Raw genomic sequence first — 14,792 nt, forward strand, 5'->3', positions numbered from 1 at the left:
GTGTGTGATGGGAGAAAGATTTCTTAGCCATTCAAGATCGCAAGGTAATCAGTAGCCTTAAATGAAGACATCGGGAATGGCTGTATTCAAGCAACAAAAAGTGGAGGATTTTTATGAAATCGGCGAAGAGCTTGGAAGGTAAGTGTAATGTATACTCGCATCTCACTAAGCTAGGGTAAAGCCATGTGATGAAGTGTACTGTATAAATATTGTTCTCCATGATGTAAGTCCATCACAGTTTATGTAGTTTGGCTAACCACATCCCTACAGAACACTGTGTTTTCTGTTTGGGGTAACTCATGCCATTGGTCTGCTAACACCTACTGACCTGCCCATTAAACTTTTCAGATGTTAGTATCTTTTTTTGGGTTCATCCCTCACATTCGGAAGACATGATATATCTTGCGCAGCCTTTCTTTATACTGTAATTGCCAATGTGAACAATAATCTTGTGACGATTTGCCTGGATTCCTGATTGTGCACTCATGGCTTGTCCATTCAGTCCATTCAGTTTAAACTCCTCCAGGGTCATCTAAATATTTTCAGCTGTATGGCAGCTGCAGTACATGAGCTACAGTTTTAGGTTTACGGTTTGTTTTGAGTCAAAGACTGGGGCTTGAGTTAGGGTTATGATGAAGATTACACTTGAGGTCCAGGTTAGGATTGTGATTGACGATGTCTGAGTAGATTATTAGCCACAAAACATCTTGGAGGGTTTTGAAAGCACTCCAGAAATTAAACCCTCTGGTTCTTTAGTGAAGTTTGTCATTAGGAACGTCCATTATCTCCAATTCCAGTCCTTTTCTTTTCAGAATACTGTATACTCTTTTGTTTAGTAGCTTGGCACAGTGAGTGTATTAACGGACAGTGGGCTTTTCCTTATAATCAGCTATGGTTTGAACCTTCTGCTATTGCCGTTCTGGTTTAAATCAATATTGGGAATGCTGAGATTTGAAACTGTTATACTTACACAAAGCCGTCATTGCCATTCAATCAGTGATTCTGTGCAGTGTTCAGCAAGAAAGACCTTAAAGATGTATTATATTCAATTTGTGTTGTATTAGATTTTCATGATTTTTATTTAATTACATTGAAAGCAATACCAATACTTTTGTCAGTATGTTTGTTGAGTATAGTTTGCTGAAGTAATAGAGATTTCACTGTCCTTTCAGTGAAACAGATTACTGTACAGTACCCTGGCTTGTCCCTCTTCAGAAATATTTGTTGAGTCATTTTTTTTCTAGCAAGTCCAACTCCCCCTAAACCAGCCCCTGCAGACAGGAAAACCCATACTCTCTGAACTCCGTAATGTAAAGTATGTAAACTAGAGTTCAAGGAGAAATTTGAACTGAAGTTAGAAAAATGTTCACTCATCTCTCCAGCACATTGAACTTTGTACACTTGGTACAGAGAGAGCTCACATGCATACATATCATAATCGCAAACAGAGCTGTGGTACTGAAAGCAGTACTTCAATTTTAACACTTTTTTTTTCAATTTAACAATTACTCGTGGTCTAGGGGAATCATGTGCAATAGCGTGAAACGTAATAGTACCTCTCAGAAAACGTGCAGCTTACCTCCGGCTTCCTTTTAAGATAGCCTTTAAAAAGTGAAAATGGCAAATATTTGACACCACCTTTGTGGTGAAGTTTTACTCAGACCATGGTGTGGGGCACCACGCAGGGGGATCCCCACAGTGCAGTCACAGTGGAACCTGTTGACATGTACCGCACACTGGTAGCAGTAGCTCATTAGGACGTGCAGTGATGAACTGCTGCCTGACACAAAAAGGTTTCAGCTCCAACTGAGGGTTTTTCGTGTGTCACTGGAAAGAACTTTGTCATCTAGAGCCAATTATTCATCAAAGTGCAGTCTTAAGTTTTGCCATGTGACGTACAAAATGTACTCCTTCCACAGTGATCCCTGTGGGCAGTTTGAAGATATAGAGGGTTGGAACAGAAGGTTATTCATTATTCTGGTTTTGGAAAGAGCCTTCTTTATCAGCACTCAAAACTTCATAAGGAAATATATCTAAGAAAAGCTGAAACATTACATACAGTATGTAGTACTCAGATCACTACACACACACACTGAGCACTGCATAACAATCATACATACTGTATGTAATGAGACAGCTCCCGGTTTCTTTGTCAGGAATGAAGAATAGAATGCTTTGTCATGTATGATATATACTGCTGGAGGATAAACTTCCACATTCCCACGCCTAGTCACTATTATTAAGTTTCCATAATGGGTAATATGAAGATGTATTTTAAGTATACAGGTACAGGACTGCAAAGTTTTCTTTCTTGAACATCACCAGCTTTGATATTGCACTCATCCTGTTCTGCTCTTGCCAGATAAGAAACACAGAGTGCTACGTCTATTAAATGCAATGTTATTTGTCTATTAAACCCAGGGTGCTATGTGTCTGTTAAACCCAGGGTGCTATGTGTCTGTTAAACCCAGGGTGCTATGTGTCTGTTAAACCCAGGGTGCCATGTGTCTGTTAAATATCTGCACTCCCCATGAATCAGCAGTTCACATACAGGGACTCTTGTCAACCTCCATGTACTGTGGGCATAGTAGTGCTGTCTTTCATGGTTATGATGCCGTGAGACATTAACTACAGTGAAAATGGCAGAGTGAGTTTTCTCCGTGTACAGTATGTATGTATAATATTCTTACGGCAAACACACGGCTTGTAAGAGGAAGTAGAAAGTGATGTCATTCTCCGATATTAGTCAGAACGCTTACACAGACTGTGGCACGAAGGGAGTGAGCCTCTTTAGAAAAATGGTCGGTAACAAATTCTTTTCACTTGCTTGTCGCCTGCCCCTTTTCAACCCAAAATTGCAGAAGCAGGAATGTTTCTTTTAGGAATGCAAGGGTACTTTCTATAAGACTGAATAAAAAAGAACAAGTAATAGGTTTAATTCATGCTGGAAAAAGACGAGACAAAACACAACGTTTCAGCTGTGGAGGCTTCTTAGGGTTGAGCCTCCTTCTTCTTCACCCAAAGAAGGCTCCACAGCCGAAACGTTGTGTTTTGTCTCTTATCTTTCCAGCATAAATGAAACCTATTACTTGTTCTTTTGCAGACTACGCATGCTGACACAGCTCCCCACCTGAATAAAAAAAGAGTCCAGCACACCATGTCTCACACTGTACATCCCGTACAGATTGTGTTTGTTGCTGTTTCAAATTAGCCCGCCTGAAACGCAACACGGAAACAGAACAGTGTGTATACATCCACCCTCTGGCTCAGGCTGCTTGCTGATGCTCATTTGTGTCATATGCGCTGTCTCTCATGAAATTAAAACCGCCCTTGAAGAGTCCTTGTCACCGTCCGCAAATGGTAACATTGGACGATTTGACAGAAATTGACCCAATATGAAATTCTGGAAGTCTGAATGTTTTTAAATGTAAGCCCAGTGTGCATGCCATAGCGTTTGTATTTCCTGCATGAGAATCTTCTATCTGGCTGATTTGAAAGAGCAGCAGCCTGCTGCTGACAAACATGATGAAAAATGCAGCAAGATCAAAGTCTTTGATATGGAGGAACTATCTTCTGCTAACAAACAGCAGAGCAGGTGGTTTTTAAATAAACCCTGCAACATTTTTGTTCACCTGAATGAAGTTCACATGCCCGTAGAATGAAGATGATCTGTTTGCCTTACAATCGACAGAAGTCATTTAGTGCTTAAAAAAGTAAAACAAAAGTTAAAAAATTCAACAGGTGTCAGATATCCCTGTGGTCCAGGCCTGCAATAATCTTGCTCTGGGATATTGCAGATATGTGTGATGTATTTATAGCACAGGAGTAGCGGACTGAGCACCAGAATGTAATGAGAAAAACTTGGGGGTTATTTTGCCCATTGCTGGTAACTAGATAGAAAATGGATGTTGGGTTAATTTTCTCTGCTTTATGGGCCTGGTTCTCCTTGGGTGCACTTGATCTTTACTTCCAACCCCCAGACAACACATAAAACTGTTATTATACACTGTAACTACTGTATCTCTTCTGAAAAGTATTTTTACTTTCTTTACATTTGGGAGTTGTTAGAGGGAAGCAGGGAGTGATGTTCGTGGTAGAGGTAGAATCTGTTTGATGGATTGCACCAATCTGCCAACAGCTTTTGTGCCAATAACATTTTTATGTTCACCTTAGCAATCACAGAAATGTCATTTATTCACATTTATTCATTTATCTCATTTAGTCTGTCCTTCTAATACATACTTACAATACACCTCACACTTAGTTAAAAGTAGCTATACAATATCTCTCACTCAGGGATGGAGGACTTGAGATTAACTTCATGTTTTAACTTTATAATTCTATATAGATTAACTTTATAATTTTTCAGTGTGTTTCTAAGTGGATGTTTCATGATGCTGTAGAATGCATTAGTACAGATACCTTCCCTTATACAGGAGCAATGCTAAAAGATACTAGAGTATATTTTGTGTCTCAGGAGGCTACACGAGACTGAGATTTTTTTGAATGAGTAGTGGGTTATTATATGGAGATGCGATGATTTTATTTACATATGTGTGATCATAAATACAGTCATAATGTACAATCTCATGATCCATACAGAACCGCACTATGGTACAAGTAGTTTGATTTTTTGTTTTGGATAGGTGTTGTCCCTCTAACATGAAAGTGAGGTACTTGGTGGAAGGCACAGTATGGCATTCTAGACAAAGTGCACTCGTAAAAGTCTGCCTCATAAGCTTTGTCATTTTTAAATAAGACTTTAAAAAATCTTTAGAATAGATTAAACCCTCATGAAGTGAAATGTGATGATTAATGTGGCCTAAATAAATAAACAAGAAATCAGAACCAGAAACCATTAACAGCCCCAGTGTTCCTGTGGAGCAGATGTTAAATAAGATACTTTCATTGAAGCTGGAAAAAAATCCTGTCAACCACCCCACCCGTAAGTGCTTCATAATGCTTGTTAAGCTACATTATAAATGGCTACAGTATACTTATGGTGCAACAGATAATTTAGCATGTGAAAATGATATCTCAAGGATAGTGTTAGATTTTGTGTTTTAAGTGCACCTATTGAATAGAAAAATATGAAGAAGGTAACAGATCTCAAAGTGAGTATTTCCCCCTCGGCACATAACAGGTCCTTTCAAGGTAAGTTGTGAAAATAAACGTTAATCGCTACAGGCGTCAGCATTTCAAGACTAACAAGATAGACAACTGAAGTCAGGCAGAGGCAGAAACTTCCCAAACAGGCTGTAGCCAATGAGTCAGGCTCATTGGCAGCTACAGTGCAGCGCTCTTCGTGAAGTGCAGTGTACAACTAAACTGTCCCTTCTTTCTTATCAGGGGTGATTTTGGGTTTCCTGTGTTTGTGTTTGGTGTAGAAAATCTTATTGTTCCATAAGTTCCTTTTTTCACTTTATAAGCAGCTGTCAGTTTTCTTTTATTACCGTGTCTTGAAATTATGAAGCATTTTAATTACATATGTCTTGTAACGACATCTGTCTCTGTCCTTCATGTACTGTACATACAGTAAGATAAGAGTTATTTCTCAGTTTCCATACAAAGATAGTGTACTATCCCCGTCATAACCCACTAATGTGAATATTCACTGCAGATACTATTGGTAGAGATTTGGAATAGAGGGCTTATAATGGAGACTTTAGAGGTTCTTTTTTTAATTTTCTACAGATAGGCAGAAAATACAGTTAAAATAGAAAATAGCTCACGGCTGTGTTCTCTGTTTAATAATATTTGGCATCGGGAACTAGAAAACACATGAAGCCTGCATGCTGTGTTCCTCCAGTGGTTTAGCGAAAACAAATCCAGGCATGCTTGATGTGGAGTGCAGATTTCATTATCACAGTCTGGCATTGCTGAGCCAGTGGACATGCTTGAATCCCTCCTTCCTTCTGAAGCTTGGAGCTATTTCTCAATCCTCATTAGATCAGACCTACTGTATGGCAACATGAACACACATGTAATACCTACTGTATCTGACTCTCTATATACCTCTCAGCTGTGCTGTTCAAACCTAAAGATGACACAGAGAAAGTGACCTGTCACAGCATGAATTGATCTCAAGAATCAGACATATTGTACAGTACACAGATGAGGGAAAACGAATGTTATTTGTGGAGTGCTAGAGGTTCTGAATTCTAACCAAGGCTAGAATTAGAATGTACTCTGTCTTGGTAAGAGTACATTAAGATTACTAGACTGCTGGGGAATCATTAAAAAGAAAAGTTTGTTAAAGGAGTTCATCTAGCCCTGCACTGTTTAACCAACACCACTTGCTACACATAATAGATCTCAAATGCTTGTTATACTTGAGCTCTTTCCCCCTCATTTGGTCTTGAACAATCTCTGGGAAATTTTTGACTCAGAATAACAAGGTAGAATTAGGTACAAGGTAACAAGGTTAACAAGGTACAAATGTGCAAAACAGATTTTGGGAAGAATAAACTTGAAGGTTAACAACTGTTCTGAGTTTTGGGGGGTTTCTGTTGGAGGGTTTAGAACAAGCTGGTAACATTTGCATTACAGGCAAACAACCCACAGACTAACATAGTGTTTCCTCTGGGACTGTGGGAATCCCCGCCTTCTATTTCCAGGTGGGGTTTTCTGCCTGTCAGCTGTGCGAAAATATTTAAACATTGAATTAGAAAAGGTGTCACTTGTATGAAGTTAATATAAAGAATGGCATGTAACTAATTTTGAGAATCGTAACTACCCATTTTATTTTTGGTGGGTTTGTGCTCATATTCATTTGTCAACAAATTGGAAGTTTTAAAACCTCACCATTCACCATCGTCACAGTAAACCTAATTTTACTAGGCAGATAATCTCATGTGAACTTTTGTTTTTAAACATTCCCCTTAACAAAAACATATTTAGCTGTTTTCCAGGCTATGCTTTACTGTTATTCATGGTGAACATGAGTCTGCTGTATTCATGCAAAAAGTTATAACCAGAATATAAAGATGGAACTTCTACAAGTTCTCATATCAAGTACAATATTGGCTGATTGGTCAGGTAATGTAGGCTTGAGTGTTCATCTCATTTTCAAAGTGAGTGTACTTCTTGTTTAACATTTCAGTTGTAACTTTTTGCATCAGTCTTTTTTATAGATTTGTTAGAAAAAATAATGAATTATTCATAATTGCATTTCATCCACATTTAGAAAGTAGTTTCTAAATAATAGCCTTCTCAGGTCCCATTACCATGGTCCGTTTGTGTGGCACACGTGTCTTGAATTTGATCGTCCTGTTTCCAGAGAACTACTGTATAACGTCGGACTTGGCTGGGTTCTGCAGGATTGTCCATTTTCAAATCCCTTGCAGCGTGAACAAATGGTGAGGGTTAGAGAGCCTATAAGCAGGCCCTACTGAGAACAGGGGACTGCTGGAATCCACTGCGATGACCAATGCTGTCAAGGGACTGAATTAATCTAACACCCCCTCAATTAAATGCTGGAGAACCAACAGGTGGACTTACAGTAGTAGGCTGGCTGCAGCTATTATTAACCCACTGCCCAAAGACTTGCTGATTGCATACTGTAGGTTCATGCAGTTATCAGGAAGGCTATGAAAGATTCTTTTCCCTCTACAGATTTAGAGGAAAGAAAAATCTGTCCTCTATTTTCTCCTCTCAAACTCTACCTGTCCAGAGATACCATACCTGTGAGTTATTTATAACAGAACAGGTGACAAACTTTACTTTTCAGTTCTAAGCTTATGTTTAATTTTAGTAGTTTTATTGTATTCATCTCAGCTCTGCCTCCTTCTAATAGCTTGCCTTTGATTTTAATTTCTCTGCAAATGTTATTGGTCAGCAGATTTTTGCTAGTTGATACGACACTTCTCATTTCTGAATATTCTAGATCAGATAGGCTCTATGTGGTGAAATAGCTATTTGTCATTATACATGTAGGTTTTTACACTTATGGTTAGAAACTGAAGACATGGTTTGACAGGCTAAACTTCCTGACACTGTTTTTACACAAGCCACAGTCAACATATTTAAGAAATGCTTTAGCAGTGGCTGCAAATGTAATACAGACTGAAGAATCATATTAGAAAACATTTCAAGCTTTTAAACAGTCATGTGACTGGCATGTTGTAACTCATGCATATATTTTCTCTTGTGTGAGACTCAGATACTTTCTGTTAAGATACTGTATACTATTCCAGGTGTTAGCATGAAGAGATGCCTCTCTTAAACATTTAGATTATGTGACATTTTAAGAAAACAAAGACTCTTTTAGCAAGTGTTTCAGTAGTGGATTCAAATGAATATGAATCCTATGCTTTTTAATTGCAATGTGGTTTTTAACAGAAACTAACCAGTATTGAGATACAGGAAACGGTATAAGTTTTCACAAGAGTTTTTACATTTAGATTTTACAGTCTGGACTCAAAAGTTGTCAAGAATTTTAATCACATTTGGTACGATTTTAGCTCTGCCTAATTCATCATAAGTTTGAGATTTCGACTCTACATATGCAGACAAACATACATGCAGTACATGCACCCACCTGTGTTCATGAAAACAAAAAGATATAATGATTCTGACATTTTTAACATTTATTTTTTATATCAGTAACCAGAAAAGGCAGCAGTGCCAAATAGCCTGCCTCTAATTTTCAGACTCTATGTTCTTAGAAATAATTTCTTATGCTACTTTCCGATTTTCTCATTTATATGTAATTATATGTAGTACAATGACAGAGCAAAACCTAGCGAGTGTTGTCACACGCTATCGTCTTTTTTTGTTGAAAGCTCTTGGAATTATCTGGGGTTTTTTTGTTTAACATCCACTGATGTGCAGAAAGCCTGGAGATGCAGCCACTCTGTCTTTTTGTTAGCCTTTAATAAACGTGTTCCCTCTGGCTATCTCACTTCTGTCTGCAGCCCAGCATTTGAGCTCACTGTTGTGGGGGCAACTGGTGAACATTCCACACATTGCTGCTCAAAGACAGCTTCTATCTTTAGGGTTCCATGTATCTAATCAGGAACTGGTCCGCATGAGGAAGTGGTGTCTAACTTTACTCTCTCGCAGACAGCAGCACAAAAACAGATGGACTGTAACAACCCAAACCCACCCCCATATCACCTACCCCCCCCCCCATCAGTGACTCCTTTTCATTCTCTTCATGACTGACCTTGTAAGGCTGATGGGAGCGCAGCACAGCTTCAGTCATTTTCTTTTCTTTTCTCCCTGACGCAGGCCAGTCTTCGGTAAAGACACAAGACACGTGAGAGGCACAACGATTCCAAATTAAAACTGATTCATCATCTTCTTAGTTGATTGGATAATCTATTGATTAATTAGTTAATTCAAGTAGACTCCACCAGTTCAAAAGTCATCCTGCCATATGTATTACACACATTCACATTTTTAAAATGTATGTTCAATTAAAATAATTATTCCCGAGCCCCTATATAAAGTAGTTTTTTCAGTTGGGTCTAATTGAAATGTGATACATTGTAATTTTGTTTTTATATTGGTGTTTTCTTTCTGTTTAATGTTGCCTGAGACTTGTTCTTTTTCTAAAGCTTCCAGTGTAACCAAATGTTCATCACAGATGTTAGTAACTCTCTGCCTTGCAAGAGAAATCTAGCTGATCTATATCATAATGTAAGCATTAAAAGCCCTCATATGCTTGAAAATAAAAGCAAGATTGGCTGCCTCTATTCCTCTGTAATACTCTATTACTATCTTCTTTCATTTTCTAATTACACTGTGCCAGAAATATTTAAACATGATAGTCTGTAAGATTTTTAGGACTGGTAGGCATGTCCATGTTGTGTAAATATTGCTTAACAGGGAGATACAAACAATGTTGATAGCTAACAAGCAAGGCCAATAACCAGATGTGAATAGGACCAGATAAAGAGATGCACATTTTAGATCATATATTGCTGGAATAATTCAAATTTCTCTGGTTTCATGATATATGTATGATATATAGTACAACCAGAACTGTAAGGGATTCAGCTCTGAAGAAAAGTATCCTAGGACAGCTCCTTTTTGCATAATATACAACAAACAGATATCTTTGTCTCTTGAAGTATCCTCTTGAAACCTGCTTTTCATGTATCTATGAACTGGAGATATGCTGTTCGTTTCTTAATTTTTCTGTGTGATTATTGCCAATTCTGTTCAAATGGCACATGTGTAAAAGAGACTGAAAATGTATATGGGTAATTAAGGAACAAGTAATAGGTTTATTCCATGCTGAAAAAAAAGAAGAAAGAAAACGCAACGTTTCGGCCAAGGAGCCTTCTTCAGGTGTGCAGGTTCAGGTTTTTTCAGCATGGAATAAACCTATTACTTGTTCCTTTGCAGCCTACGCATTCTGACGCAGCTACCCACCTGAACTACTGTGGGTAATTAAGACAGCTTTCTAGGACTTCTTAATATAGGAAGGTAGCATTAATTTTTACCATTTTCTGTCTCTAAAGCTAGTGATCAGCTTAGATAAACCGAACCAGCGTGAGATTTATAAGACCTTTCTACTTAAAAGCTTACATCTGCCACTGCCTAGAAAATGTTTTCCAGCTTGGTGAGAATTTTAACAAAAGAATATTGTCTTCTTTTTAGATGGAAACATTAAGATAGCGGTCATGCATTGTGTACACTTCCTACACCATTCCTACATTTTCTGTGGGGACAGTGTGAAAAGAGGTACTGTATAACTGCCCATTCAGTTCAGTTAGAACAGTAAAAATATTAGAGTAAACGTGAAAGAATTTCAAAGATGATGTTTAATCAGACTGTTGCAATGCACTTGAATCTTGCCCTTTTGAGGGTATATAGATTCTTCTCGCTCAGATGTTGCACACATGGGGATTTTGTTACCTCATTCTCGGTCTGGACTCTACAATTAAGGTCTTAAGTATTCCGCAGGAACCTCCCTAAGGCAACTTTTACTCTTCTATTTCCATTTCTTTGTACATTCTGCTCAGCGACTAATCTTGTGGAACAATGATATGATAGAAGGTCTGTTCAACTCACCACAGTGTTGAAAGCACTAAACGAACATGATGAGGTAGCCTCGCACTTTTAGATCTTTGTCAGCCTTGTCGATTACGAGGGGCTGTATCAAGCATCTGTTGGGTTAATGCATTTCCTTTGGGATACATGCTAAAGCATTCCAGAGCATTCACTTTCCCTGTCTCTGACCAGAGGGATTGGCCAGCTTGTCATTTAGCAGAACACAGTCACGATATGATACTGTAAGTCGCTTCAGGTTTCTCCAGAAATGAAGACTTACAGTAATGGCAGCTTAAATCTCTTTCTACAGATGTACAAAATGCAAAGAAGTTAAAAAAGCCATAAACTTGTATTTTGTATTTCTTTTTACTTTGTTTCTTTGATTATGCTATCACAGTGACTTCGCCATGTTCGTGTCTGCACTCAGCCCAAAAGTCACAGACCAGAAGGCAATAATAATAATATACAGCAAACATTGTGTAGACAGCAAATAATAATAAACCAATATTATAAATTGTAAAATGAATGCTTTCATTTCAGGGTAGTTACTTCATTGCACAATTCAGGCACAATTAGCTTGTTATTCATTTGGTTGAATTTGGCTCGATGTTTAAGTCCCTTGCTGTATGTAACACCTTTCCTTTAATGGTTTTGTAGTGCTGGTACATTGATATAAATTTCCTTTTGGTTTAGGTCACCTTGCCAGAAAGGCTAATTAGTTCACTTTTAACGACTTGCATCCTGAGTCAGTGAATTAACAAGAAATTCTGTGAAGGTCAGTACTGGGCATGTGTCTGTTTCCCACACAGCAGCCCACCTGTGATGTCAGTCAATTCTCAAGAGCTTCATGTGCTGCCCTTAGCTTCCTGTGTGGGTGTAACCCTCTGTGATGCTCTGGAATCAATGCGAAATGTTTCTGACCTTTTCGAACTGTTTCCCATTGCCCCGTTGAGAACCAGCCACTTGATATAATTGATTGAGTCGGCAAATTCAAAGCTGGTATTCCTGCACTGCAGTCCATGGGGAACATGGATGTGACCCTGTAAACACCAAATGCTACATCTATCAGTTTGAGTCATGTATAGTATGTGTCTTTCATGTCTTCGTCTAGAAAGTGAATGGCAAAAAATAGGTTTTAAGCTTTTTTGAATTATGAAATTACAAACTTAAGCAAGTAAAGCTTTGTGGAGAGGACCTAGCATTATAATAATAATAATAATAATAATCTGAAGAAAATAGAGTCGTATTGAAATGTAAGAAGTTAATTGTATTGACTTTGCTCTCTGGTGATATATAATTGAACACAAAAGTACTTCATTCACTGTTTCCCGAAGGCAGGGCACTGTTGTTATCAAACTTACTGACTTTCTAGTGGTGAAACCCATATACCAGTAATACAAAGAACCTAATAATATAGTGAAACTCAATCTGTCCCAGTGCCCGTAGACTGCTCTGGTTAACTCTACAATATTATCCTTTGCCTCACTTTGTTATTCGTTTGTGATCTGGTGGTCAGATGCCAAAATGTTGCTGTTTTTTTGCCTGTACGGCAAGTGTTGTGCTTCTGTTAGGGTGTTTCTGGAACATGATTCGGTCGCCGGGTGAATTCACCGGTTCGCTCGGTTGTTCGTTGTCAGTGGCCAGGCCTGGAGTCGCCCTCTCCTTGGTGAAAGCCCAGTGTTGTTAAAGGCGCTGTCGAGGCTGGGCCGTGGGGCTGGCGGCCGGCCAGCGAGGAGAGCGAGGCCAGGCGCTCACCTGTGTGCGGCGGTTCTGTCCCCCCACCAGCGGCCAGTTCGCCATCGTGAGGCGCTGCAGGGAGAAGAGCACGGGGCAGGAGTACGCGGCCAAGTTCATCAAGAAGCGGCAGAGCCGGGCCAGCCGGCGCGGGGTGAGGCGCGAGGAGATCGAGCGGGAGGTCGGCATCCTCCAGCACCTCCAGCACCCCAACATCGTGACCCTGCACGACGTGTTCGAGAACCGCACCGACGTGGTGCTCATCCTGGAGCTGTGAGTAGCAGGAGGATTTCCTGTCCGTCATCCTGGAGAGGTGGTGTTGTGTGTGTGTGTGTGTGTGTGTGTGTGTGTGTGCGTGCGTGTGTGTGTGGGGGGGGGGTTACAGAACAAAAGGCACAAGGACAGGAAAGGCTTGATTGCAACAACACCATCTTGAAATTGAAACTCCTTCCTTGGCACATTTTTAGAAGATTATTGTTACAGCAGTATTGTTTCTGGGAATCAGCCAAATCAGGAAAGCTTTTTTCAAAGACACATTCCTCTGTATACTGTATATTCCTCAGCCAAAGAAACACTCTACGCATGCACTGTATTCTGAGGGTTTATTTTTGTAGTAATCCATAATACTATATACCTAACACATCTCAGTCATTTACATGCACACTGTATTCAGCTTCCATTTAAATTTAAAGCTCGCCCTTAATCCCCGAGCACCTTAAGCCTAGACAAAGCCATGGAAATAAATCATAGATACAATAGTATCTATGTACAGCCTTCTTTTGCAAGGAAAACATTGCACTGATGCCGCATGGACTTAAGAGATCGTATTTTACAACGGTGTTATGCTCTGTTTAGTCCCAGCCAGACTCTGCTAGGGTTTGCAGTTTCCTTCGAAGAGCACAGACCTGTCAACCACTGATACTCGACTGGGATTTAAATCTGAGGATATGGCAGGCCAGGAGTTTGGAAAATCAATGTCTGCATTTCTGAGAACAGCCCTTGTCCTACTGAACTGTGAGGCGGAGATTCTTGAGTGGTGAAAGTCCTATGCTGATGCAACAAGGACACCACAATTAAGGTCTTAGTGCAGTATTGGAATTAATGTGCACACTTTTGTGCAATCTGGAAGTGATTCCAAAGATGTGTTACTCTGCTGAATCCTGGCCAGATGTAATAGCTCACTCTGACCAGTCATGGGCACGTCAAGGTCAGACTGATCGATGACAACTATCGTGATGCCACGATACAAATAAGCATTTCCTTTATCTTGTTTTCCTGATATACTTCTAGTGAAAAGGTAGCTTCGAATTTAAGCAAACTCGGATGCCTGAAGAAAATGTAATTGCCTATTTATTGACCTACAGATGTGTGCAAGCTCAGCATATTGTGAATCACATGATTTATTATCGCATCCCACTGGCCTATTCCTCTGCCAGCACCTGTTTTTCTGGCAGAGCAGGATGATACATGCAGTCTTAAAAGACTGCAGTCTTAAATATAGTTTTGTTTCCACTGTTTTATGCTGTTACATGAGTCCAAAATATTTTTACGTTTTGTATATGGCTGCCAAGGTCCAGAATAGAATAGTGGATAAGTCTCTGGTTTCATAACTGACAGGTTGTGGGTTCATGAGCAAACACTGGTGTTGTACCTTGGGTGAGATTAGGTTGGGTCCAGTCCACCCAGTAGTGTAAGTGGGGACCAGCATTGCTGGGGTAATCCCTGTGAGAGAAGGGAGTTGCATACTCACCATGCTCTGGTGACTAGGATGAGCTCTGGCCTTGATAGATCACTGTGTCCTGATGTGACCTTTTACTTTACCAGACCTTATATGTGCCAGAACAGTCAGTACTTCTACAAGATATCAGAAATCTGTTCTACGGCAGATCATATGGATCGTATATATTTATACAGTAGATGAAGACATCCCTCACTTAAGACAACAGAAACATACAGTAGTTGTATCCTAAATGATATGAGGTAATTTACAGATCTTTCCAAAGATTTCACATTTTCGAGACAAGATTTTATGTGCTAGTCTAAATATGTCAAGTATT

At 39.4% G+C, this 14,792-nt stretch overlaps 1 protein-coding gene across 2 annotated transcripts in view; it reads left to right on the plus strand.

The window, feature by feature from the left end:
* The window catches only part of LOC148659427 (death-associated protein kinase 2-like), a 31,260-nt gene continuing 16,468 nt past the window's right edge, over nt 1–14,792 (plus strand). For both annotated transcript variants that reach the window (XM_088641639.1, XM_088641638.1), the window contains exons 1-2: nt 1–138; nt 12,787–13,008. In XM_088641639.1, the coding sequence (XP_088497765.1) occupies nt 62–138; nt 12,787–13,008 (299 nt within the window). In that variant the 5' untranslated portion in view covers nt 1–61. The remainder of the gene's footprint in view (nt 139–12,786; nt 13,009–14,792) is intronic.

Source organism: Lepisosteus platostomus, chromosome 7, assembly GCF_059453375.1.
Source record: "Lepisosteus platostomus isolate fLepPlt1 chromosome 7, fLepPlt1.hap1, whole genome shotgun sequence".
NCBI lineage: Eukaryota > Metazoa > Chordata > Actinopteri > Semionotiformes > Lepisosteidae > Lepisosteus > Lepisosteus platostomus.